Source organism: Halichoeres trimaculatus, unplaced genomic scaffold (assembly GCF_033239565.1).
Source record: "Halichoeres trimaculatus isolate MK-OKI-2021-1 unplaced genomic scaffold, fHalTri1.1 fHalTri1_scaffold_17, whole genome shotgun sequence".
In the NCBI taxonomy this organism is placed as follows: domain Eukaryota; kingdom Metazoa; phylum Chordata; class Actinopteri; order Labriformes; family Labridae; genus Halichoeres; species Halichoeres trimaculatus.
In genome coordinates this window covers 22,026,248-22,054,220 of record NW_027437195.1, presented here as the reverse complement: position 1 = coordinate 22,054,220, position 27,973 = coordinate 22,026,248, and the positions used below count along the sequence as shown (strand labels likewise).

General features: G+C 40.2%; 1 protein-coding gene across 1 annotated transcript; it reads left to right on the top strand.

Moving 5' to 3' along the window:
• Positions 1–30: 30 nt before the first annotated feature.
• Positions 31–27,757, top strand: rps6ka5 (ribosomal protein S6 kinase, polypeptide 5). The gene is made up of 17 exons (XM_074691724.1): positions 31–370; positions 4,071–4,142; positions 4,235–4,453; positions 4,665–4,780; positions 4,872–4,973; positions 5,219–5,302; positions 5,467–5,570; positions 5,656–5,806; positions 6,386–6,547; positions 8,572–8,697; positions 11,798–11,931; positions 13,005–13,098; positions 15,832–16,002; positions 16,320–16,511; positions 20,036–20,195; positions 20,578–20,741; positions 22,474–27,757. The coding sequence occupies exons 1-17, from the start codon at positions 301–303 to the stop codon at positions 22,765–22,767; spliced, it is 2,415 nt and encodes an 804-aa protein (XP_074547825.1). The 5' UTR covers positions 31–300; the 3' UTR covers positions 22,768–27,757.
• Positions 27,758–27,973: the final 216 nt, after the last annotated feature.

Here is a 27,973-nt window from a genome sequence, read left to right as displayed (position 1 = left end):
TAGCTATCAGATTTTCACATAGCAACTCCAATCAGAGAAGAGGGACTGTCTGGTTGCGAAGGTAGTGGTAGTGGTGGTGTTCTGTGGAAGAAGCAAGTGTTTCCTCCTGGGCTTGCTTACTGCTACGTCCAGTAGCAGTATTCTGCGTTTACATCTGTCAGTTTGGCGGCTAACTTACAGGGGATTGATTTCATCGCCTAGAAATTGAATTGCTACATGCTACTATGGAAAACTAGCACGCGAGGTAATCGTAACCTTGCCTGAAAGCATCTTTGAACATAATTGGAACTCGAAATAACGATGCCGTCCCCGATGGAGGGATCTTCCAGAGAAGGTGACCTCTTTACTGTGAAACATGAGCTGAAAAATGGTAAGTCAGCTGTGAGCTGCCCAAACTTTTTGTACTGTTTTCCATTTGAAGAAGCGTTTTGCGTGAGGACACACGTGCCCTGGAGAAATGTTAGCTGGCTAGCTTGAAAGTGTCAACTGTTCTGTCAATGGGCGCAAACATTAACACAGCCTTAACGTTAATATGTCTAAAAATGGCACAGTAAGGCTAACGTTAGCAGAATGATATTACCTGTGAGGCTTCTGCTAACTCACGCAAACTAAGGTTACCTAACCGTTTTACTCACGTTAGCAAACTGCTACTTAATAACCGTGGTCAGTCCAGTTAATAACATTAGCTAAAGCTAGGTGTTGACGTATTACTACGCCGAATTGGACAACCGATGGAGATTTTTAGCAGTGCTAGTCCATCGCCAATGCCCTCATTTATCGTTTATTGCTTAATCTGTTGGTTTTCCTGTCCCTGGCTGCATATGTTAGCGGTCACTGCTAACTCCTCCCTAGTCATCACACAGCTGCAGTGCTGTCATTGACAACACGCTTGCTTCATTCTGCACCCTACACAGGAGTGAAACGTTGATGTCACATCAACAGTGATCAATCTCTGTTAGGCCGTGGTATAATGTCAGAAAGGTGCTGAATAAAAGCAGTTAATGTATGAGCGTTGACAGGACTATTACAGGAAGACTCCAGAAAAGGATAAAAAGGACATACAGTCCTAATTACTGTCTCAAATCCAAAGCATTCATGATGTAGCCTCCATTGAGGAGGTTTGTTTTGTGCAGAGGGCTGCTCAATGAAGTTGCACACTGCCTACAGCTGCAACTGGTTTATAATGATACAGTGCTGCTGTTCAGGCTGCAACATGACTATGCTGCACCCCCATTTGCTGCCCTGCCCTAAACATGCAGTCTGTCTAGTTGTCACTCGTTCTTTTGTTGAACTTAACTCTACTTCAGAACCCTGCTTTTGCAACTCAGCAGCAACAGATGATTACTCTTAGAGCAGGTTAGTCTGCTTCACATCATGAGGATCAATCATCAAAATGCCCAAAAGTTGCTCATTGCAGTATCTTTCTTCAAATTGCTTCTGTTGTCAAATCAGCAATCTAAGACTGGGGACTTTTTATGCAGAAAAGTCTAGAAGCAGCAAACTGTTTGTCTTGAGTGTCACAGCATTTGTTGTCAAGTCTTCAACATTATCAGAATCTTTCATCTATCCTCAGATATCAAGGATGCATGCAGCTACTGCACAGCCGACAGATTATTTGCTGTCCATTAAATGATTATTGATTATGGTTTTTGCTTTTTAATGAATTGAATGTTAAATATTGTTAGTAATAGTCACTTTTATTTTTGATTACTACATACTTCCCCTGTTGATTTGCTGTGGGCCATCATCTGTTTGGCCTCTTTCTCAGACTATTAATAAACATCAAAATCAAACTTGGCCTCAGCAGGGCGAGCTTGACTAGGGTGTTATGTAATCTGAACCTCTTGCCCTTAAATTTAAAGGACAGCAGTGTTGTTTCGAAACAATGCGCTGCACAATCCGGGTGCCTAATAGTTGCACCATTCCTTCTCGTGTGTAACAGGAGAAGCGGCGGAAAGGATTAAATCAGCCGTTTTAATTGCTCAGTAGCCTATTTTCAGAGTGCGAGACAGAAGGAATGCGTTCACTACAATGGACATGCATGTCTCAGAGCATGCCGTGCTCAGTCAGCTGGAGAGCTGTGATTAGGGACGACACGAGGAGTCACTGACAGTGTGGACTGGGGATCTTTGGTGGGAGATAATGATTTCCTGTGTGATGCAGCAAGTTTGTTTGACAGATTTGCTGACATTGTTGCATATTTGAGCGAGTACAGAAGTTACTTTTCGACCTTTGTAGAAGTTATTTACTGATCATGCATGTGTTTTTGACACTTCCACCATCACAAGTTGCCCAAACTGACCTGACTTCTTCAGTGTTTTTAGTCTCTGATCCTCCAGTGTAAAGCCCACTCCTCCACCCCTTTTTGACTCGATTAGCTTCAAAGCATCAAGGCTGAGAGTCTCTTTGAACCAAATGAAATGCAAGCATACATAATTAATAATGTGGGCACCAGTTACAAAACAAAAAGCATGGACGGCTCTGTAAGGTGATGCAAGGTAAGGTGCCTTCTGGTGAGGATGCAAAGTCCTTAGATTCTGTCAGCAATGGATTTTAAGAGCTGAGCAACTTCAGATGTGTTCACAACTAAGTTTCATCAGTGGAATTGAAAACAAGTGAGAATAACAATTTGGTCAGCTGGTTTATAAACCCAACTTTTCACCCTTTTCTTTATTAGGATGCACTTAAGACAGTGATAACCCTTTAAGAGCTAACATTGTGGAAGTCTGCCAGGACATATTCTTATATTTTTACATACTGTAATGCAGTTTATGGAGTATTTTTTATTTGCTTTGCATCAGTATTGTATTCCCAATCCTTATATCCCAAGTTTTAGTAATATGTATTGACTTCAGTCTTACCTACTTCAACAAATTGCTTAAAAGTGCAAAAAAAGTAAAAGAAAAAAAAAAGGTTTTGTTTTGTTTTGTAAATGTAAAAAAAGTTGTTCACTATTCTTTAAAATCACATGAATTTTTTTTTGAGTCTGTACATAATTTTCTTTTTGAGATATAGTCAATTTTTTAACTCATTAAAAAACACTAACAACGGTGCTAAATTTACAAAGACAAAATTAACATCAAAAAGGACTATTTGCAAAAGTGCATTAAAATTTCTAAGTGTGCCAGAAACTTATGAACCCATATTTTGTGCACAAAAACATCATCCTTAAAAAGTGCATTTGAAATAAAAAAAAATGTTTTTACTGAGTTGAAACTTCAGAACAGAGGACCACAAATGCCAAAGTGATGACGTTTAATATGACGCAGGAAGTGCTGCAAATACTTGTGGTCTCTTTTATTAAGGTTTTTGATTTGTGTGCTTTCTTATGTATTTTTTTTACAAACCCATCACTGCAACAAAAAAGAGCCCTGGGACATGGTGAACGTGTGAACTGTCTGTGCAACTCCCCAGATTTGAAACGCAAAACAAAAAACACTCTATCCCGTCTAGTTTCAAATCTACCGCCAATCAAAGATGAATATGCAAATCAGTGCGCAGGTGCTGATCTCCGTGGGGTTAAGAAAGATCTTGACAATTGTAACTGAACTGGAACATCATGTTCTTAAATCAGACTGCAACAAAAAGGTGTGTGTGTGTGTGTGTGTGTGTGTGTGTGTGTGTGTGTGTGTGTGTGTGTGTGTGTGTGTGTGTGTGTGTGTGTGTGTGTGTGTGTGTGTGTGTGTTTTATAAGTGTTATAACTTTGGGGGTCAGCTTTGCAAAGCAGGGGATTTATAAAACATCTGCAGAGAATGGTCACAAACTGTTGGGCATAGAATATAAATAAAAATCCACCAGTGTGGGGCAGATAAGCCTCTGTGGAAAATGACTTCATGTGGAAAATATGTTTTGTTTTTTTAAGGTCAAATTTCTCTTTGATATTGCGAAAGCATGCTTTCACATACCAGCCTTAAGGGAATACATGTGTTTTTCCTAATGCTAGAAATAAACTGGAAAACGATCTTTGTTTTTTTTTTTGAATAATTCTGGACACATTTGTTTTGTTTTATAAAATGAGCTATTTACATGTTCCTCTAATACTAATATTTGATTTCTGCTCTGACTCTAGCCAACCTGACGGGCCACATAGAGAGAGTAGGCATTGAAAACTTTGAGCTGTTAAAGGTGCTTGGCACAGGAGGTGAGTAAATGTCTCTTTTTTGTCTTAAACACAACATATCTTGTTTTTTAAAACTTGATGCAATTTGTGACTGTTTATTTTGTTACCGCCAGCGTACGGCAAAGTGTTCTTGGTGAGGAAAGTGAGCGGTCATGACGCTGGGAAGCTCTATGCCATGAAGGTTTTGAAGAAGGCCACGATTGTGCAGAAGGCAAAGACTGCAGAACACACACGGACGGAGCGGCAAGTGCTGGAGCACATCCGCCAGTCTCCGTTCCTTGTCACACTTCACTACGCCTTCCAGACGGATACCAAGCTGCACCTCATTCTGGGTGAGGACATTTTATAGGGGTTTGATATTCAAGCCCTGCAGTTTCTCTTTGTCTGTGATATGTTTATCCAAGCACAAGAGAAGGTTAATGATTATCTTCAAAAAGGACTCTAACAAGCTGAGCTCCAGCTTGTGCCCTTCCCTCTAGAAAAATGTCACTAATTTACATTATTTTGGATTAACCTCGACACATTTTATATATTCTGCCACAGATTATGTAAATGGTGGAGAGCTCTTCACACATTTGGTGCAGAGGGTCCGCTTCAAGGAACAAGAAGTAGCCTTGTATAGTGGAGAGATTGTATTGGCACTAGAGCATCTACACCAGGTGACCTCCGCCTTCAGCACAATCAGAGCTTTTTCTTTGCTGTTGACATGCTTTATGTCTCAATCGCCCGTGTGTGGATTTCTTTCTGCAGCTTGGGATTGTCTATCGGGACCTGAAACTTGAGAATATTCTGCTGGATTCAAGTGGTCACATAGTTCTCACTGACTTCGGCCTCAGTAAAGAATTTGATCAGGTGTGGTATGAATCCTAAATATATCTCCAAAATATCCAAACTGAAAAAGAACCAAATACTATCTGTCAAAATACAAAAATGTGATTATTGTGCACTGGAAAAACCCTCTCAGGAGCAATTTAGACTAATCTATGAACAAATCAAAACCGTGTCACACCACTACATCTATGCCATTACTCAGCGAAAAAAAAACTGTTTCTTTGCTTTGTTTTGTCACACATATTTCTCATGTTTTCTTTACACAGGTAGAAAGAGCGTTCTCCGTCTGTGGCACCATCGAGTACATGGCTCCAGAAATAGTGGAGGGAGGAGAGTCTGGACATGACAAGGTGATTTACAGTTTGATGTTTGTGTTTTTCCCCTCTTGTTTGTCTGATGAAACGAAGCAGATCAGACGCTCCTCCCTGTGTCCTGAATGTCTATGCTCTTCAGTCAGATCTGTGTGTTTGTCTGTGAAGCCAAAGTCACGGGTGGTTGCTCTTATGAATTCCAGGCGGTGGACTGGTGGAGCCTCGGCGTGTTGATGTACGAGCTCCTGACTGGCGGATCACCCTTCACCGTCGACGGGGATGAGAACTCGCACACAGACATCGCCAAGTATGGGTTCTCTCTGATGAGCAGCCAGAGTCTTCAGCTCTCCTTCACTTCTAATCACTGACCATATCTGTCTCACTCATCACAGGAGGATTTCCAAAAAGGATCCTCCTTTTCCAAAAGACATGGGACCGCTGGCCAAAGACCTCATCCAGAGACTCCTCATCAAAGATCCGAAGAAGAGACTGGGCTCAGGTCCTAATGGAGCAGAGAACGTGAAAAAACACCCGTTTTACCAGGTGGATCTCATTGCCTGTCTCCACTTTTTCACAATATTTACAGAAGCTAAATGGCAGGGTGGGCTGAGACTACACACAAAGGCGGGTTTGAGTGAGAGCGTTTAGTAAAACTGCATGTTTGTATGAGCTGTTTCAATTAGAAGGGGGCCAACAGAGGAGGAGGAGGAGTGTTATTCTTCCTCTTCTGTTTTAAACCAAGCAAAACTTGCAGATATTCTTTTTCCAGAACAACTTTTTGCCTTCTAATGTAAACACCTTTTCATTCTACTCCTTTTTTCTTTAATTCTTCTTTTAAACTTTTTACTTAAGATTCCCAAAATGTAAACCAATTTACACTTTAAAAATAGTTAATTTTAGATTTGTCCATCAAGATTTTGTGTTTAATATAAAGTAGTATGAATTTAATTTAGATGATCTGTAACCAGTCAGTACATTTCTGAACCCATACTATCTAAGCTCTGAACTTTGAAACCTGTCTTTTCCCTGCAGGTATCTTTACTTCTAATCTGATAAAGGATGTGTACACAAGCCTGTCCCAATACCAGCCCCTTTCATTTTTCTCTATTTTCCTAATACCAGAAAATTAACTGGGAGGACTTGGCAGCCAAAAAGGTTCCAGCCCCGTTCAAACCGGTGATCCGTGACGAGCTGGACGTTAGCAACTTTGCAGACGAGTTTACGGAGATGGACCCCACGTATTCTCCCGCAGCTCTGCCCCAGAACTGTGACCGCATCTTCCAGGTAAGAGCCTGTTAATAGATAACACAAAAGCAGTATTTTCTATTGTTTTAGTTTGGTTCTATCAAGCATTTATTTACTGTTTATTACTCGTCTCCATTTGGATTCATGGTTTTATTGCCTTCAGGGGTAAAATATGCCTTTGTTTTGATGTAAACCAACCATTACCCTCCACCAAAAACACTAAAATAGTTAATAAATTACATATAAAACACAGAGACTGAACAATGGAAAACATTTTTTAAATACATTTGTTTGTTTAGTAAATGTTTGAGGCTGACGCTTTAAGCCTGTCATACTGCCCTTCTTTGAGATAAACTTAAAGAAACCCTTTAACATCAAACTTGAAATTACATCAACAAACATACATAGAACTTGAACATTCATTTAACCCTCAAAATCTCCAAAGCATTGCAAAAGATTAAAAAAGCCAAACAAGGCCACAGAGAGTATTTTTTCATAAATAAATGTAATGTAATGTAACATAATGTAGCGTAGCATAACATAGCGTAATATAGCATAACATTTAACGTATAACATTTGTTTGTCCCCTTATTTTCAAACACAATAACATGATGTCAGGGTTTTCCTTTCCAGTGGAGTGTCTTTTAGTGGAGTGTAAAACCCTGGAGTGCTGGACTAACACAACTTTTGATTTAGGTTTTAATCACTGGGTCATTTAATGAAGCTCACAGCTCATCGGGCAGTTGTTCTCTCATTGTTCTGTGAGCAGGAGGGATGCTAAAAAACAGAAAGGAGCTCTTATCTCCACAGTTTGGGATTGGAGCAGTCGACTTTTGGAAAGCAGCCGTCCTTTGTGCTTCCTGTGGGTCAACGCTCAGGACAGCATCGGATATTTGCATCTGCTATGATCCGATGTTTGTCCTGTCTTTGGTTTCAGGCGGTGTGAAAATGTTGACACGCATGAAAAATCGCATTATACATCTCCCACTTTTTGTCTGCGACTATATTTGACATACTCCACAGCAATTGAAGTAATCAAGTGAAGTTGTGAATGTCCTCAAAAGGTTGCTGTAAGTCAACATGAGTCTGTCTGTGTGCACTGGTATTCACATTGACTAAAGGCTCTTTTATTGAAGTAATTGCTGCCATATGCAGCTCTCATTGAAGTAACAGATGTGAATGACTATTTTTGATGTAGCTTTGAACCGTAATATGGCCCACAGCTCCGTGCCAGCTGATGGCTGTCTGATGTATTGCATGAAATTTCAACTCTGATTGCCTTCTGGATCCTTGAGCGCGGCAGATCAATAGATCCATTAACGGGCTTCTCTCATGGAATAAAAGGTTACACTTTGAGAGCATCACCACGTCTGTCTCGGTTACGCCTTCAGTCTTTGATTGCCAACTTCATCTTGGCTTTTTTCGCTCTCAGCTGCCATTCACACAGTCTGAAATTTTGTGGTCTTTATAATTTGCAAGCCTAGCAATCTCTGAGATAACGACAGCAATCCCAATTTAAAATCGCGCACTTGCTCCCCCACCGTGCCTCACAAAACAAAATTAAAATTGCATTAAGAGCGCCAAGATGTAATTTCACAGCAGAGCAATCAAATATTCAAGCCTGGCAATTTGGGGCATCTCATTCATTCAACATCCATCCTTCCGTCCATCCATGGCTGTCACCACATACCACACAGCTGTGTGTGTGTCTGTGGAAAAGGAAAAGAAGAATTAATGCCAGTTCAAAGCTTTGGGCTCCCCACAGCTGGAATGAGGCAGGCAGCGCTGCACAATGACAGGTCTAACAATAGTAACAGCTGGACAGCCGCTGTCACTCACACGTTCACAGAATGGGCTCATTGTTGAGCTGGCGGCGTGCTTTAGAAGAAAAACACACAACAATTCAAAGTTTCCATTTCTACAATAATTCAAGTATCATTAATAGATTTTTTTTAATGCTGCATGGAAGGATGGAAGGTTCCTTCCCTCTGTCTCACAGTTCAGCCCTCATCCTGTCCTCCAGTCAAATGTAAACAGCAAGGGTTCATGTGTTTTCTGCGCAGGGCTACTCTTTCATGGCCCCCTCCATCCTCTTTAAGAGGAATGTGGTGATGGACGACCCTGTCCAGCTGTGTGGGGGCTCGGAGAGGCCGGGCTCTGCTGCTGTGGCCCGCAGCGCCATGATGAAGGTAAGATGAATGGGCTCGGATGCCCCTGCACAAACACACTTAAGCTAATGGCTGCTGTCAGACAGATGAGACTTTTCCCCTCCTCTCTATTCAACAAAAACTCTTTTTCCTCCTCTACTATACTACTTGGTTTACTACTCTCACATTTTGTCCACATTTTGTTTGTATTGATTGTAAATTAACGGATCAGTGCAATAAAAAGCTTTCGGATTAGCTTGCCATGCTTTAAAATTTGAGTTGGTTTAATAAGTATTAGACTTTTTCAATTTGTTGTTTTGGCTTGGATAAATAATTGAAAGAATCAGCAGTCAAGGTTCAGAAACTTTTTTTTTTAATTGGGGGAAAAAAAATCAAGGAAACACCTTTTAAACATTTAATCATTGAAAGAGGAAATTCAATAATCTACAGTATCCACGAGTGTTTCCGCTCCTTATGGAGGGAAAGTTTCAGCCAAGCAGTGAGGCATCGATAAAATCAAAGTGTCAGAATCCCAATAAAACCTCCACTCACTGAATTGCGTGCTGCTTTCTCCCACAAACAAACAGGAAGCTTGTTAACAGTCCGTCTTGTCTCGTAGTCGTCTCCACTATCTTAATTCAGATCTTGCATATTTACATTTTAAAGCCTGGTTGCTTTGTTTACTTGTCACTTCATTGTTTCGCTTCTCCCACACAAATGGACTTGACAACAACGCCACACAACAAGAGACGTATTCTGGGCGCCTCGGAGCGTTTTCTGTCTTTTTTTTTAAATTGGCTGTTGAAGATCATCATAATATTGTGACGCATTTTTTTAAAAAAAAAACATTTTCAACTACAACAGTTGAGTTTTGTAATCTCGTTGAGTAGGTTTTATTTAAAAGTAAAGTTGTTTTTCTTTATGGAGGCTTTTAAATGACAAGCATTGATTGGAGCGCTTCATAGAAAAATAAAACAAGAGAGTTATAAAAAGAGACAAAACTAAGGGGATTTGATATCAATTGAGATAAAAAAAAATCAAAATGCTAACAATGTGGAACAAAAGAAGGGAATTCAAGCACATAAAAAGTGAAGTTGATTCATTTTTAACCTAGTGTGAGGGATCAGTCAGTCCAGCTGTATGAACACTGACACTCAGAGTCTTAGTAATGCTTCTAAATGTCAAAAATACAGCTCAGTTATACTGAGAACCAGATAAGAGGGAGGATTTTAGGCTTTTGTTAATTGTTAATGAGAAAGTAGCGATATGATTCATATTCAGTTCTATAAATGCTGTGACACTGACCTCTATGTCAGACGTGTATTGAGAGAAGAAATAAAAGACTTTTTAACTCCTCACCTTTGTAAATGATGCCTTTGTCTAGAGGTTGACACGTAGTATGGAAATACACGTGTTTCATTAAGTCAAACAGCGTTAGTCAGAGCATTCGGTATAGAAAAGATAAGAGCAGGCATAGAGCTGAAATCATAATGAGATGACACACAGAGAAGTCACATAGGAAGTGTGCAAAACCTTTACACAGTATACCCGAGACTCATCACACCACAGAACTTCTTTTATATACTCTTAGCATGAGAGGTTAGGAATTTTATGTTTAGATCTGTAAAGGCTGTTTATTTTCCTTTCATATGGTGCCACATTTTTAAGCAATATGAGCAAAAGAGCTGAATATGTGGGCTGGGATTATGAAAAATTTGCACGTCACACAGCTTATTCTGCCATTGATTCTCAACTGGCAAATTGAATGATTAAAATATGAAGAAGGAAGTGGTCTTCTTTTTGTCTTATTTTAAAGTTATGTTTTGGGCTTTTTACGCTTTTTCGTTGGTTAGAGGAGGACAGTGGATAGAGTAGGAAACAGGGCAAGAGTAGGGAGTGATTTGTCCCACTTGGCTTTTTGGCCCTCCTCATGGCTGGTCTCTGACACCCCCTTGTAATACAGAACTTTACCTTAATTTTTGGGATGGTACTTGGGCCTAGTCCTTAAAATATCTCAACCATAGACTGTAGTAAAAAAACAAAAATGGGCATCATCTTGCTCGGCTCGATGTGAGGTCCCCCTGGTGACTGGCCGCTGTATAGGTCAAAAACTCGGTCTCCCCCTTGTTCGTTTGACTGAAGCTGTGGTCATACTTTAAAAAATGAAAAATAAATACACTTTGTTGAAATGTCTCTCACATCTATATGCTGAGGTGATATGGAGTTATTGTTGGGCTGCATTGTGTTCAAGTCCTGCTTCATGATGATTGACAGCTGTCTTTTTTGCGTAACTCTTTCAAGGATAGCAAGCTAGGTTGGGAAAGTGAGCTAAGAAGGGGTTACAGTTTTGAAAGAATGAAATAAAACTTTTTGTTCCTGTTGTTTTTACTATGGCTCCACACAAATTCTCTACTACACAGACTCTGGCTGCAAACTTACAAGACTGCAGAGCTCCAGACAGGGTTATTTTGGCATTAAAACCATACAATGGTAAAAGGCAGAGCCACGCTGTCCATATATAGTCTGTGGTTGTGACGTGGTTTTGCGAACCACAGCTTGAAGTTGCCCTATCGCACAGGCCTTATCTAGATCAGTCAAACATGGCAGACTGATTTTAGGAGCAGGCACCTACTGACCCCTTTATCAGGACCCATGTTCATGGAGGGGGGGGCTGACTCAAAACGAGAGTCAGTAGTAGTGGGTTAAGATGAGATAAGACTCCTAACTTGATGTTGGGTTTCCGTTAATACAATTTTATTAACATTTACGAGTTTAGACCTGTTAACGTTTGTTATTATTTGGCGCTATATAATTGAGACTGACTGATTGATTGATTGAGCAGCAGCAGCAGAAGAAGCTGTCTGGCACTGGCAGAGATTGTGCAACCCACATACTCAGCTCTTTAGCTCTGCTGCTCATCCCGCGAATCCATGTTGCTATTATTGCCAAGAAGCACTTTTACAACACAGAAATCATCTAACAAACCCTTTTTTCTTACTTGTTGTTCTAAGTTTGTATTTAAATTAACACAAGTTTTATTGGAGTCTGTCTTAATTAAGCTTACGTGCAACAAATGTATTCCTCTTCTTTTTTTTCCTTAACTCCTAAAGTCTTCTTTTCGTGCACCCCTCCCCTCCTGCAGGACTCCCCCTTCTACATGAGTTACGAGATGGACCTGAGGGACAGCGCGCTCGGAGAGGGCAGCTTCTCCATCTGCAGACGCTGCACACACAAGAAGACTGGACAGAAGTACGCAGTCAAGATAGTCAGCAAGAGGTACGAGCTCGCAGCGCGCTCACACAGATGTGTTTGTCAACCTCTGTGTGATGTTTATAGTCTGACTGGATGAATCAGTCATCCTCCTTTTCTCCCTCTCCTATGACTGAAATGAGGACTAAAAACATGAGCTCAGAGATGTAGGGGTTCAGTTTTACTTGATTACATGATTTCTCATGATTTCTTCTTGCTTAGCTTAATGTCAGAAGCTGCTGGTTGAAAAAAAACAACTTGTATGTTAACCAACCACTTGTATATATACAGCTCTGATTACAAACCCAGATGTGCTCACATGCAACAAAAAAGCAAGGATGTGTTTACCGCAGCACTAAACTAAACTGCAAAAACCGACATCAAAGCAAGTGTTTGTCTTATTTTTGGTAAAATTTACTTATTTGACTTAACATGAGCCACAATCACCTGATACGTCCAGGAAAAGGTCTTATTTTTATTATTGCAGAGTAAAAAAATTGTGGATCATTGTTGTCTTTTAATAACTTTTTCTGGCATTGTCAGGTGAATGATGCTTATTTTTGCTTAAAATGAAAATTCTCACTAAAGAGGGGTCACAAATACTCACTTTGATTTCACTTTTTAAAGCGCACACTTGTACATCTACCTTTATTTACAGTCTGGCACCAAGAAGTTTTTAGAGCAGCTCATACTTTGAAAACAGCTTCCATTTTTCTTACTGAGACGTGTTGAAAAATGTTCAAACCAGGGCAGAAAGAATTGTGCTTAAATAACTGATAAACCTGGCTTTGAAAGAAGAAATGTCAGCAAGTTGGACCAGAGGTGTGAAAGTTTGTGGAGAGGAAGAGGAAGAGGTTTGTGGGAAGCTGAAGAGGATGTTCAAAGATGTGCACAGAAGGCAGAAATGTTTTTTGAAGAAATGTAAAACAAAAAGTGGAAACTTTGTGGTTGTTGGCTGGAAACTCCTCCACATTTCATCAGGATGGATTGGAAACAAGTTGAAGGAAACCTCCTCTCTGATTTTTTTGTGTCACTCGCTCCTCTATGTGATTGTTTATGTTGTGTTTTATTATCTGGCTTCCTGCTTGTGTTTGCTGCAGGATGGAGGCTCAGACTCAGCGGGAAATAGCAGCCCTAAAGCTCTGCGACGGCCACCCTAACATCGTCAAGCTCCATGAAATTTATCACGACCAGGTGAGGCCAACTGCTGCTCTTACATTTGCCGGCATAAATTGTGTTCTGCATGGCTCTCTGTGGAGCCTGCGAGGACAGCAGCCTTATTAAGTCCTGGAAGTGGAACAAGGCAGATTAATGGGGATGCTGTAAGCCCTCGAGGTCTCTTTCCATCTCTTCTCGTATTGTCCCATAAACATCTCCTTCTGAGCTCGATAGATTTCACACCAGGCGTATTTTTAAACTGCAGCTGCACAAACATCCATTTTGCAGCGCTGAATGGTAACAACCCAGATTTACTTGGAGTTGCTAATAGAGACGCACACTCCAGCCAAACTAAGAGTGCACGCGTTCCAAGTGAAGCTTACCTCGGTTATTCTGAAGGTGTGTCCATGTGGCTGACTGTGCACAGGTTCATTAGCTGTGCTCCTTCAAGCCCAGGAGCACCACTTTAGCCCTGATGAGCTCAGTGGGGTTATTAGTGTACCTCAGAGGCCTGTGACCCAGATCAAAGCCGCGCTGCCTCGCTTCGCCTCAGCCCCGTCCCGCCTTTGTTAAGCAGAGCCAGCATTAATGAGAAACTCTACCCTGCTGCCCAGACACATTATTCCCTTCGCACTTTGTTTTGCCCCTTTTGCTTGGACTTATCTCCTGTTTGGTTTGATGTTACCGTCATGGGATCAAGGATGAAGCGAGGAAGGGCTGTTTTTGAGCTAAATTTAACATGCAACGAAAAAACTTAAGTCAGACACTTGGCTCTTTAACTCTAAATAACCTCGCTTTAACTTATTGTTCAAATTGTGATTAAGGTAGATCATAACTTAAAAAACAGGTTGAACAATTCAAGCAGAATATTTTTCAATAGTCACTACAGATTGTTCAAATGGCTCCCACCTCTCATGCAGACATGAGGAGATAGTAATCAATTTAAAAACTTTATAGGTTGTTTCACAGTCATTAAGTTATGATACACATACATACGATCTCCATGTTTTATATAAATTCTAGTTTTACTGAGCAAAGTTTGCTCTCATTGTTTGTATTTGATGTTTTTGTTGAAGTATAGATATCCAAAATTTTAACTTGTGTAAGGTAACAAAGTATTTTTACTTAGTTACTTGACACTTATGTTCTAAACGCCATTTCTCAGCTTCCTGGTCAGGTCAGGCAGGATTGATGTATGGCACGTACGGGTCAAGGTTTTGCACTGAGAAGAGAGATCTGTGTTTTTCTCTGCTGAAAGCAACTTTTTGGACACTGGAGGTGGACTGTCTGACAGAAAACGGAAGAGGAGAGTGATAGAGCATGGGCTAAAAGCTAGAACCACTCAGCCACCTTTATCTTTTAATTTTTTTACTTTCAATTTTGTCCAGTGTTTTATTTTTGTTGGACGTCTTTTTCTTTACACATTTATTCACTGACTGATTTTCACACTAGTTTTGTTGTATTCGGATAGAATGATGATAAAGGGAATCTAATTCTGAAAACACAGGCTTAGCTGGTTGTGCTGATGTTCATTCCAACCCACATGCAGCAGTTATTCTGCAGTGGTCTGTTCAAACTTCAGAGTCTATCTATTGATAATGGAAAGCAGAAAATGAGGAAGCAAAAAAAAAAATTAAATGAATGAGCTTAAAACAAAAAAAGAGCCTCCACTGATTCCCCAACTTGCAAGAAATATCTGCAGTTAGATCTACCTTAGATAGTCTCTTCACGCAAGATGAGGAGACTAAATTTAAATTTACTAGACAAAGAGTACATGAACATGGACACAAACCTGGAAAATACTTGGCATTCCCACCAAAAAAAGGATCAGAATCACAATCTGTTGCAGCCATTTGAGGTGCTCAAAATAATAGCATATGATAATAAGCTCATAAAATTTATAGAATGAAGAGTGAGGTTACGTCAGCTCTACTTGGTGGGGTTGGAGTTGGTAGATGAGCACTGGTAGGACATAACCACAGGATTCACTAACGTTACACGTCACAGACACGTCTCATAGCCACCAGGCTAAGCTATAGTACTAACTGAATTTACAAAGTTTGCTCGTTGCTACACTTTAACTCGTAGCGCAAAATAACTACTAATAAATTCCTAACCTCATCTCGTTATATTGGTAAAAAAGTTGTAATGGAAACGGAGTCTTCATCCCAGAAAAACTCTAGCTTTTCATCTTTTAGTCTCCACAGCCCTTTTAATGTCAACATTTTTAAGGCTAATTCTGTGTTACATGACATGTTTTGATAAAAAGTTTTAACACTCAGTCATGTCTACACATTATTTGCCTCATTGTTTTACGTTTATTGATGTAATTGCAAAACCGAAAAGAATGTTTGCCCTTTTATCAAGTAATAATAAATTACAAAAGTTAGAAATGTGTGTAATGGGTAGGTGAGGTGTGTAAATATTAGAAGTCAAGTGATTACAATATTTGTATTGCACCCTTTGTGCAAGAAATGAAGTTAGAAGTGAATCATAGTAAGGATCAGAAGAGTTAAGATGCAAACAAAGACAAAGAGAGCCATAATAATCATGAGTGGGAAAGAAAGCTATCTGGATGATAGCAAATAAATTTACCATTTGAATGTGTATGCTAATATGTCAAATAAAAATCCACTGTTTGGGCCAAAAATAAAGCGATGTTAAAGATAGACTGAAATCAAAATGCTCTGATAGTGCAGTAAAATAAACCCATGGTACACACAACGTATGGATTAATAATTCATGCATGTGTCTCTGTGTTCTCTGTAGCTCCACACGTACCTGGTCCTGGAGCTGCTTGGTGGTGGAGAGCTCCTGGAGAGGATACGCAGGAAGCAGCATTTTAGCGAAACAGAAGCCAGCCGCATCATGAGAAAGCTCGTGTCGGCCGTCAGCCACATGCATGATGTGGGAGTGGTGCACAGGGACCTGAAACCGGAGGTATTGGACAGACATTTTGCTCCAAACTCTTCTTTCTCTGAGCACGGTGTGTGTCTTAACGATGACCACGCTCACTCTAACTCATGAGCTTTAAAAGCAGAATTACTGTGTTTTTCTGAACTTTGTCTGATCCGTGCTGTTGTCATTCTGACTGTGCAATCTTCCACAAAACAAGAGTCGAATTGTTTTGACCCAAACGTGGGTCAAAAGTACCTGGTCAGACGAGTCTTGATGTCCAATTTAGTGAGCTCTCGAGTGGACTAGTTTTGCACAGCAGAAAGAAATGATTGCTGTCCGTGTCTTGAATTGCTCCGCAGAACCTGCTCTTCACAGACGAGAGTGAGAACTCCGAGATAAAAATCATAGACTTTGGCTTTGCTCGCCTCAAACCGCCGGACAATCAGCTCCTGAAGACTCCCTGCTTCACACTGCAGTACGCAGCGCCAGAGATTCTCAAATATGATGGCTATGATGAGTCCTGTGACCTGTGGAGCCTGGGGGTCATTCTGGTGAGTGGGTGTGGGAACGAAAGGCACAAGATGGTGGTGTTTGGCTGTGATGATGGCGTATCATTCATTATTAAACTCATCATTACCATCAGGGTGAGAGTGAGTTTTCTACCTCTGCTCTCCGACTTCATCTGACTGTCACTTTGCGCAGAAATAGCTGACATTATACATTTTACTCCAGAACAGAAAGGATACCTCCTGAACTCTATTTCAGGTGTCCTTTGCTACAAGACCAAAACAATTCAGCACTGGTGCCAAAGTAGTCAACTGATGAGTTAGCGAGGGGATTCAGAATCAATCTGAGACGATTTTTACCTCCACCGAGGAGGTTACGTTTCAAGGGGAATTTTTCTGTCTGTTTGTTTTTTTGTTTGTTTGTCTGTGAACAGCATAACTCAAAAAGTAAGGAACAGATCTTGGTGAAATTTTCAGTGATTAAATTTTGGAGGTAATCTGGATCACCGTCTGGATCCAGGACTTTTCTAGAGGATTCTTTATCATTGTAAGATAGGGCTGTTTTCACCATATGTGTATATAACGCCATGATAAATGGTAGGATTGCTTTGCAAAACAAAACAAGACAAGGTCACCATAATTTCTGACAGATGTAAAAGTACGATCCAGATCCTGGCAATATTCTGAATATTAAGATCTGGAATATGAAATATGCACTAAGTCATCATCATTTTCAACACTGTCAGGTAAAACATTATCGTACAAACCTGCAACTAACACCAAATTGTAGCAGACAGTCAGTAGAAAGGGAGTATAACATTAAAGTAGGACTAAAGTTTTGCGTGACAATCACAATATGCTTGGTGGAGGTCTGCACTCTCTGAGTGCTTTCTAGTCTATTCATTAAATTAGCTCCAAGATAAAAGAGAAGTCCGCTTTTTTCATAATGGCAATGGGATGAATCATGTTCTCAAGTATACATACGCTTACATTTTTTATTAAATGTGCAAACAAAACCAAAGTAAGTACAATAACATTCCTTGCACCAACTCATGGTGTGAAAATGAGCTTCATGAACACTGATTACTTAATAAAACACTTGTGAGCGGTGTTTCTCAGGGTGCAATTTGTTGGAATCACAGTCTCGCTTGTAAACACAAAAGAATGAATAGGCCCACACGGAACAGTCTTTTCTTCATCCCTGCTCATGGGCAAGAAGTGCAAAAGGGCGTAATACCTCTTATGGTGCGCCAACAGTTAAGCTGAAAAGGCCACATGAAGTCTGACTTCAGAGTAAACTGTTGACTTCACCTGATTATTTTGACATGATGTGAAATCTTAATTGATGAGATTTTGTGTTGAGTTGAGTCGGATTTGCGTGTTCCTCTTAAATCCTCTGCCATGTCAGCGTGATCAGCCCTTATCCATGGTCCTGTAACCACATCGCATGTGTGGCTGTCGCAGAAAATTAAACATTTCATGACTTTTTAGTTTGCATTACAGATAAATATTGGACTGTTTAAAAGGTAATAGGCCCAACCTTTGACTTAAAAGAGATTTAGGTCTGTTGTTCGACCTGTTTTTCATGTTTAGAAAAATAAACAGATGCATGGAAAAAGAAAATAAAGAAAAAAACTCCCCCTGTCTTTTTTTGACAAATTGCACTCTGACCCCATGACTGTGAGTAAATTGTGTTTTTTCCATGGAACGCTTAATAATAATAAATAATTAAAAAAAAACATGTATGATGCATACTTTGGTTCAGCTATTTGGGCTGTTGTTCTCTGGCTATTTTTAAGCTTGGTAGTCCTTGAGTTTCTTTGGGGAAATAAGTGGTCCTTGGTCTGAAACAATTTGAAAAACACTGCTTTAGAGGACACAAGGCTAAATGAAAGATATTAAGCGGAGCAGAAAACAGTTGAGATTATCGGATTAGAAATACTTTTGGCTAAAAATGTCATTTACAGGTCTAGATAGTCTTTCATGGTAAAGAATCACAATAGATTAAAAAGTAAATAAATAAAAAATCCTGACATATTCACCCATACTGCCTGCTAAAGGAGAACATTTTTCTTGAAAAGTAGCAGAGTTTGCAGATGTTAACGCAGAGCACAACACAAACTAGCTTATTTCAACAAAATATCCCTCCTGTCTTTTTAAAAGAACACTCTTAAAGTTGTCCTGGCAGCAGATTGTTCCTCGCTTTAAACATTACTTGTTCAGTTCTAAAATTCATAAGGTCAATCATTAGTGTACGTATGAATCTAAACTTCTATGAAACACAAGTAAAAGTTTTGTGACTAATAATGGTAATCTGAAGTTAGGACATGGCTGCAGGTTTCATTAAAGCTCTCTTTGGCAAATTTCCTTTCTGACCTGATTATAAGTTACTGATTGGACTGCTCAGGCTGCTGCTCAGTCGAGAAATGACTCAATAACACATCATTGATTAGCTCCATTCAGAGGCTGGGGGATTTGTAACTGCAGACCCACCAAGTACAAGGCTCTTTCTCTCCACAGAGGTCTTGAAAAGAGACCTGATTGAATAAAATTAAAGTTTTGAAAAGTGGACCAAACAAAAGACTCCAGTTTGAAGCTTCTGCGTAAAAATGTTAAATTTAGCTTTTACAGTTTAGTGTTGCTAATGATTTCATCAGCTTTCTGATTTTGATTGTAATTGAGTGAGCGTGCTTATGTAGTAACTCTGTGTAGAAGTGCTCATGTATGTATGCATGTGTGTGCATGTTTCGTGTGATCTGCTTCGCATGAAACTCATCTCCCTCTTTCCAACCCTCAGCATCCTGTGGTGAGCTGACACAGTTTAACGCTCACCGCCGAGTGAAGAGTCTACCAGCCTGCCTCTCTGAGCGGGTTAAGCCTGCGCTCATGTGAGACGTTGTTTTCCTGGTAGCGGAAATGTCATCTTAATTTAACCTTTTTCTGTGTAGAGGAGGAAAAAAGAAAGGAGGGACAGAAAGGAAAAGAGGAGGCACAGGGGTGAAAGAGGGGGGAAGATAGAGGGAGAGAATTCTGTACTTGGCCAGTCATCCGTTCAGATTTTGGGCTTTCTGTTCAAATGCTGTTTCGAAGCATCACCCCCTGGGGGGGGGTATGGGAGTAGTGTGCCTCATGAAGCTTTGATGAGATGGCTACTGACAAGCTGTGTGCACAATGCCCTGGAAGCAAAGTGAGCCAACAGAGAGACAGAGAGGAGATCAGGGCACGGCAGATCCTCCGCTGCCAAAAGCTCTGTTCACAAACACTGTCGCTCTAATGAGAAATACGAGGGAGGATGTAAGCAGGCCAAGGTGAGAGTACCCTGTTCAGTCAGCTGGGTAGAGACCGCTCTCCTGTTTAGTGCTGGTTCAAACACGGTCAACAACATGCTGCATAGTCGTGATCGGTCAAGAGCCGCTTTGAAGCATGATTTTATTTTAACAGTTACTCTGATCTCTAGCAGCTTTCCACTCTCACTGCAGGCAACATAATCCACAAAACACTTTAAACGTTCAGGCCTGGGCACGGTAGGTTTGGTCATCTGACCGCAGCTTGTGTTCCTCTGTTCGCAGTACACCATGCTGTCTGGCCAGGTGCCTTTTCAGTGCCAAGAGAAGAGCCTGACTCACACCAGTGCTGAGGAAATCATGAAGAAAATCAAGCACGGGGACTTCTCTTTCGCCGGTGAGGCCTGGAGGAATGTTTCCCAGCAGGCCAAGGACCTTATACAAGGTGAGGATAGGACGAGTTGTTTTAAGTATCTTAATCAAACAATGAGTTTAACTAGTCTATACAACATAAAATGCTCTTTAGGTTTCTTGAACTATAAGTGATTAGTTGTCTTCTGTAATGTGAAGTGATATGATTATCTCTTAAGTGTAAGAAATATTCCACATGTAGTTTTAGCTTTAAAAAAAAAAAGTCCTTGTTTCAGTTTTTTCCCAGCAGCCCTTTGTTTACATTCAGACCTCAGGTTGAACTTTTGACCCACAAAGCAGCTCACAGTGACTGTGTTACCTGAGGAGCAAATCGCTTCCTCTTCACAGCTCAGCTCGTCTCTCAGAATATATTTGGAGCTCTCGGAGGGGTAATTATCTGTGTGTTCTTCCTGCAGAGCTGCTGACGGTGGACCCAAACAAGAGGATTAAAATGTGCGGCCTACGTTACAACGCCTGGCTGCAGGACGACAGCCAGCTGTCCTCCAACCCACTCATGACCCCGGATATCCTGGGCTCCTCCACTGCCTCCGTCCACACTTATGTCAAAGCTACCTTTAATGTAAGAAACACGTGTTTTGAGGATTTAAGTAGTTTATGTAAAATTGCTGTTTAAACTTCTAGCCCTACAGCAGCTGCTCTGAAACTATGGGCTAAGAGTGCAAAGCCTTCATTTACAATGTTGTCAAGCATGTAAAATAAGATAAAAATTTAAAATAAACATGAAACACTCAAAGAATTATATTGTACAGTATTGTTTAAAGAATAGACATGATTAAAACAATTTTAAAAACAAAAAAAATAAAACAGGTGCGATCAGAGGTTAAGAAGTGCAAAACTAAAAATCTAAAATAACCAAAAGAAATCCTTGTATTCATTTTTAAAGCTCTTTGTTTTGAGTTCCAAGCAGATGTGGGAAAGTAGATCTGAAAGTAGATCCTCCAAGCTTGAAGTGAATCACAGGAGCTCGCACTGTATGACAAACTTTATCGTCCAAAGTTCTTTTGAAATGATCAGCAGGCTTATCAAGTGGAAGATTAAAGCTCCTGTGAAGATTTCTTTAATCACTGAGAAGTTGTCTAAGATCGACAGTAATGCCTTTGTATAATATTTTAAAGCACAGACCAACATCGAAAACAAAAATTACTATTTCCTAAACACGTAATTTTTAATGCTTGCAAACAATGCCACAGGGTAGGCGTCAGGTAAGACTATTGGCTGTGTAATGGAGGTAGAACCTATTTTTTTTCATAAAAATGTGCCATGATCAATACAATTAAAGGCTACCCACTGGAGCTTTAACAGGAAAAGTGTTTTTTTATTTGGCGATTTTTGTGTTAATTTCTGATTAATTTCAAACATATAGGATTATCAGATGTCAAGAATGACTTTTGGACCATTGCAAAGGTACAACAAACTGTAAAATAAAAAAATAAAAAAGAATATCAGCTCATCTTTTTGAATCAATCACAGATTTTCTGATTTATTGATGAAATAGAGAAAATGAAGACAGAGACATCAATCATGAAAACAGGCACAAATCACAGTCCACAGGAATGTTTCCAACAATTAATTTAAAGCCTTTTTACAAGCATTTAAGACACAGAAGTTAAGGGGGAAAATTGAGTATGATTGGTTTGGAAACAAGACAAGAAAGGAAATGAGAAAAGCAAAAAGAAAAAGAAGGTATGAACTTCATTTTCAAAATAATCTCTTTGGAAATAAGAGATGTATGAAAAAGGATGAGGGACACTTTTTTGGTAAATGAAGGTTAAGCCTTTAAAAACATTTTTATGAACTTTCTTTGATTCTGAAAATTTGAATTCTGACCTTTTCTCATTAATGTAACCTTAATGCTGGACAAAATTAATTTCTTCTTAGTTATAAATTAATCAATAAATATTTTATTGACCCTAGTCCTCTTCTATAGATATTAGAAATGAAAAGAGAGATGAATATCAGATTTTTTTTCTTTTTTAATATTTGTCAGCAAAAATATCTCTCTCCAAATAAGTTTGTAGTAGTATTCACACGAGACAGTCTTCATAAACAACTTGGGTTTTAGTGTCAGTCCTCAGTGTTTTGAGCCTCATGTTTATTTTAAAATATTTCGGTGATCACACAAATTTTAGACTGAGGACATAGACAAACCTACTTCAGTATCTCTACTCACAACAAAAACCTACTCACAGTCTACAAGTTGGAACCAGTATCAGACTAAAGAGAGCTGTCTTGTTGTTGATTAAGATAAATCCTTAAAAATGGCTTGCTAATCCCACCTTTTTGTGTCCCAGGCATTTAACAAATGTAAGCGAGAAGGTTTCCGCCTGCAGACGGTCGACAAAGCTCCACTAGCCAAGAGGAGGAAGATGAAGAAGACGAGTACCAGCACAGACACCCGCAGCAGCTCCAGCGAGAGCACCCACTCCTCGTCCTCCTCCTCCCAGTCTCAGGGGAAGACTTCCCCGGAGGGGGACACCAACCCGCAGCCCTCCAACAGCACGCCTGTCAACACCCCCATCACCCTGGAAACGGACTCTGAACACCAGCCAGCGCACCCAGCCTTTGACTTTTCAGAAGGACAGTGAGACAGCAAGCGGAAACAGACGCTCTGACAAGTTTTACGACCTGACAGGATGGCTCGGACCAACGTAGAGACGGTGTTCTTCTCTTCCTCTCTGTCCCCCGGCAGCTCTGTCGCTTCTGGCTCACTTGCATGGACGTCCGCACGTCTCCAAAAATCCAAGCATGCAGCAGGAGCAACACCCGTCACCTCAGTATCAATCAATCAGTCATTACTAGCAATAGCCTCTTTTTTTCCGTCTCTCTCAACTTTACACACAGACCGTACTTATCAGGGACCTGACCAGGAAGCAGTCGACACTGGCGTCCAACATGAAAAGGGCTGTCCTACTGCCCCCTGTCCAGACAGACCATGGAGAGACTCCTTCAGTCTCATCATCGGCTCGATCTCTGTCTGTTTACCTGTCTCTGTCCACGCCTCCAGAAGTCCTAAAAGGGAAAGTCGTCGTGTTTACACCATGGACGCTCTCTATTTTTCTGTCAAACAGGGAGAAGAAACGTAACGTGACTGGGTCCACTTCCTTTTTCACGGGAAGTCTCTTGAAGACGGCGCAGGATATTTATATGTGAATTTTACAGACTGAAATTTATTTATGATAAGCTATATTGTTAACTTATTTATGGTTCAGACTGATATGAAAAGAAATAATGGATAGTGAGTCTTTATCTTTAAAAAACAACATTTTGTGTTTGTGTGTGTGTGTGTGTGTGTGTGTGTGTGTGTGTGTGTGTGTGTGTGTGTGTGTGTTTTCTCCTTCTCTGCTGAAAGACTGTTTCCACGTAGTCGTTTACACATCTTTGTAATTATCATAGAGAATCAACGCTTTACGTAGATTACCGAGACGTTTTAAGATTACTGTCGGCAAAAAGAGATTAACGCCGTTCGCAGCTTGTTAATGGATGTGAACTTGTGTTAGATTTATGTAACCAAAATATTTTGGACTTTATTTATGTGGGCGGCTAAGTTTGGGGATTTAACTGCGGCTTTGTCCAGTAGTTAAAAAGTAAACGTCCACATTCATGGGGATTAAAGAAGCAAAATCTTTTTATAGAAGCAAGCAAATGTGGATGCAGGATGTTTGGCCAAATCTGTGCTTTTATTGTTGTACAGGGAGCACTGCTGCCTGATGGGACCTGACCCTACAAGAAGAGCTAAATTTAGATTATTTTTTTTGCCTCTGATGTGGGAGGACGACTACTTTGAAGGCTCAGCTTATTGCTGCTGCTCTGCATCGTCTGATCCTCCAGTCAGTATTAAGCCCGGTGGTTGGATTTGCCTTGTTTGGTGCAGGACGTAAATGTCTCTTTATATCAGAGCAGCCAATTGGATTGAGCCAGAGTCCCAGTTGGGAAATTCAGATCAGCTTAGACGAGGTTGAGTTTTGTGTGATGCCAAACGGGGCGGATTTTCAATGACTTCCTTGTCGGGGTAGAAATGAGACGTTTTATGTGCCAAAAAGTGCAACAGAATAATGAAATGGAGAGATTTTATGCTACATTTAGAGAAAAAAGGAGCAAAGTTCACCCTTTCTTTATGAAAATGTCAGTTCCTGAGGAGCTCAGAGCTTTACTTTAACAATCCTTTTGCTCTCTTGTACTTGCATGACTGAAATAGTGATCTTCGCACTGTTTGACATCCTCACTTTAATTCAGAAATCTGTCCCCAGTGCATGACCTAAACCGCCCTCTTCTTTCTCATCTTTTGTTGGATCTTTAGCAGATTCCTCCATTTGAGTTTTTTAACTTGCACATTTCAAAAACACCGGCTTTAATCCGGGACATTTTACTCCTTAAGGTGTAAATTATCTGAACACCAAAACCCCTTTTCTACAATAGCGTAAATATTGTATTGTTCCGATGCTACAGCGCTGGTTTTACCCAGGATAGCTAGGCGAGTAAATGCAACAGTCTGTGATTTGTTTTAGTCTGTATGAGTCTGTTTCCATATAAAAAGAAATCTGTATTCTTTGGGTGTACAGGGGTAGGTATTTGTGCTCAGTTTGTGACTAGAAACAGTTTCTCCTGCTCTAACAGGAAACAAAAAAACCTTAGTTGGACTTAACTGTGTGACTTTAGATACACTCCCTCATCTTCTTCCATTTTAATGCACTCTGATCTGAACCAAAGCATTAACTTCAAGGTAGCTGCTCTCTAAGCTGCATGAGACTTTTCCTTTCATGCAAATATGCAAAGAAAATGCTTCATATGTCACAGTTTCTGTTTGTTCTTTTTTTTCCACTAGGTGAAATGTGTCTAATGTCTCCAGTTCAGATGTTTTTTTTCTAAAAGCCTCCAGCGAGTTTCTTTAGATCTATAACATCCACATCCTGCACATTATCATGCTTCCAAACTATGCATCTCCTTTTGCCATTTTCACAAAGACCTGGCCAAATGGGTCCAAGCGTAGAAGGGCACAACAGGATGAACATACTGTGCTTTTTACTCCCTTAGCATCAACTACAATACGACCAAGCAAAAGGAGGATCCACTCGCCGTATGAAAAGCTGGAATCCTTGGAGCTAAACACTACAAAGCTCTTGTCTAACTGAGTTTCGCATGAGTTCCCCGCTGCTGCCTCATTAAGCCTCTTTTCTTTTGTTTGGGTGTATTAATAGCTCAAGTGGAGGAAGAGGAAAAGTGTCCTATATCAAGCTTCCCTCTGGGAGCCGGGCTCTATTAGCTGATGTGCTGCAGTGCTGTTTGTTCCAAAGAAAATACCGCGCTCCACTCATGGGCTCCGTGGGACTCAGCTCGCTTACTTTGCTTTGGAGGGAAGAAAACATGCATGTCGGGGAAGGCTCGCTTTAGAAGTGACGTCTCTTGGGGCTGAATTTCAAACTAGTTTTACCCCCTTTGATGAGCAGCAGAGGAAAGGAAGGAGGGAGGGGAAGTGGTCGGTTTTGATGTAGTGTCCTGTTGTCTTTGCTGCATGTTCTTGTCAAGTTCTCTTGATTTTGATTGAAAGTTTGGTTCCCACCTTCAGTTCTCCCACTTTTTGTGTCTTTTCTGAGCAGTGCGGCTGAAAGCACAAGTGTTGGGGTAAAGGATTGGGCTTGGGAATCTGCTGTTAATTGAGAACTGGTGTCATCTTTAGGCTGAAGACACAGAAGTGGATGCCAAGGCTTAAAGCGATACATGACGTCTTACGTGGATCACACAGCTTCATAGTGAAGTTTTTTCTGTGCATGTTTTTAAAGTGGGAGTTAAAACTGAAGGTAGTTTGTCATTATATTGGCGCTGTCCTTGGTGCTGAAATGGCCAAATCTGTGGTAGTGGCTCTCAGCTATGACCCATAATTCCTAGGGTTTAGTTCTGACGTTGCCAGAGGATTCTGGGAAACATGGCTTGTATTAGATTACAAAGAGCTTTGACAGAAGTTTTAACATTTACGCGTATGGTTTCAAAGGGAAAAAAAGGGAGCAGAAATCCTCTTTAGACATGTTCAGAGATAAGACTATACATTATTAGTCCCACAACAGGAGCAAAGTCCTGCAAATGTACAATAAGAATATGTAAATAATATAGTTGTATAAGTTTATTCTAAGAAAAATATCTACGGAATGATTGATTACAAGAAATTAACGTGAGTTCATGCTATTTTAGATCCTGTGAGCCAGTGTCAGCATAATCTGATTTGATCTGGATCTGATATGAAATAAAACTAGGAACTAAACCAAAACTACACAGAAAAATCAGTTTGTTTTTACCAATTGTAAAAAGTATTAGAACTTATGTTATCTCAAACTGGACGTGTTTGGAACCACTGCTGTTGGAGGAGAGAGTGAGCTCACCTAAGACGTGATGTGCTGAGCGGTTTCTGTAGAGTCCTTTAAAAAGTTGTTTTGTTTTTTTTTAAGGTTGGAGAGCAGGAGAGGGACAAGAAGCATCGAGAGCAAAGGGTCAAGGGTAGGGGTCAAACCTGTGTCCACTGTGAGCCAAACTGGTACCATGCAGTGAGCAGTCTTAGAAAAAAACAAACAAATTTTTTAAATACTGAAAGAAAACTTTAAAACTATGTTACAACCTGGCAACGGAAAACTAAATGATCACATCTTGTTGATTTTTAAAATCCATATTTTGGATTTATTGACCTCTTTCTTTAAGCTCAAAGCACATTATCCTGATAAAGCACTTCTTTTTGTCTCACCTGCTAACACATTTTTGAATTTTCTTTTTTTGAAGCTCAACATAGCTTTATTGATTTGTTTTCTAAAGTTTATTTTTGGAACGCTTTCCTGGAGCACTGCAGCCTCAGCACATGGGCCGTTTGACCTAACCACTACGCCAAACTGACGCCCTGAGCATCGCTTTATTTTTGACTGTGACTTAACGCGCGTTTTAAGTTTCCAGATCTTTGAGGGAAACTTTCACGCCAACTTCACTGTTAGACGTCATCTTCTCCACCAAACCATCAGTGTAGAGAATCCTGTCTCCACTTTCTCACCGTCCTTCAACATAATTGTTACTGTCAGAAAGTACTGTAGCAGTAAATCCCTTTGAGATTGGTCAATACAAAACTGTTTCAAAACATGCAATCAAGCTTTAAGGGCAGAACTTTGCACTTGTATGTTCTTTTAATCATGCAACTTATTTATTGTTTTGTAGAAGATGAAACGTCCTTGTTGTTTTGTGCAGGTTCAGATGTTTGTTCCATCTGTACGGCTTTTTGTCCAACATTTCTAAGAACAGAAACCTCAACACCGGATAGTACTTTTACTGCAAGGACACACCATGTGCATACCTGCTTTTTTAGGTCACTGTGAACATCCTCATTCAGGTCTTTAGGTACATCACTTATACTTTAAGAAGTACCTTGATTTGCTTCAATAAATGCTTTAATTGCTGGCTGAATCCATCTGTACATTGATATCCTGTTAAAGAGTCTTTTAATAGATCCTCGGCTTCATTGTAAATGTGTTTACATCACTGCTGAGATATTTTGTGATACCAGGATTTGTGTGTATGAGTCGTCAGAAGGACAATAAATGTACTACTTCCTGTTCATACATTGATGTTGATCAATAAATAAGATTAAAATCTTTTCATTTCTAAAAATTGCATCCTGATTACAAAGACACAAGAGCGTTAGGTCAGTGTGCAGCCTCTAGAGGGCAGTGTTTAACAAAGAACCACCGTTCTGGTAAATAAGTTTATCTCAGCCCTCAGGATTTAGTCACAGCAGTCAAGCTTCAGAGGTTTTTGAGTAGATAT

What these genes read in the sequence shown, in the direction of transcription:
- rps6ka5 (XM_074691724.1), top strand. Translation starts at nt 301, where the DNA reads ATGCCGTCCCCGATGGAGGGATCTTCCAGAGAAGGTGACCTCTTTACT. An exon ending in TCAGTAAAGAATTTGATCAG is followed by an intron (nt 4,974 to 5,218) that starts GTGTGGTATGAA and finishes TTCTTTACACAG; the next exon opens with GTAGAAAGAGCGTTCTCCGT. An exon ending in GGAGCCTGGGGGTCATTCTG is followed by an intron (nt 16,512 to 20,035) that starts GTGAGTGGGTGT and finishes CTCTGTTCGCAG; the next exon opens with TACACCATGCTGTCTGGCCA.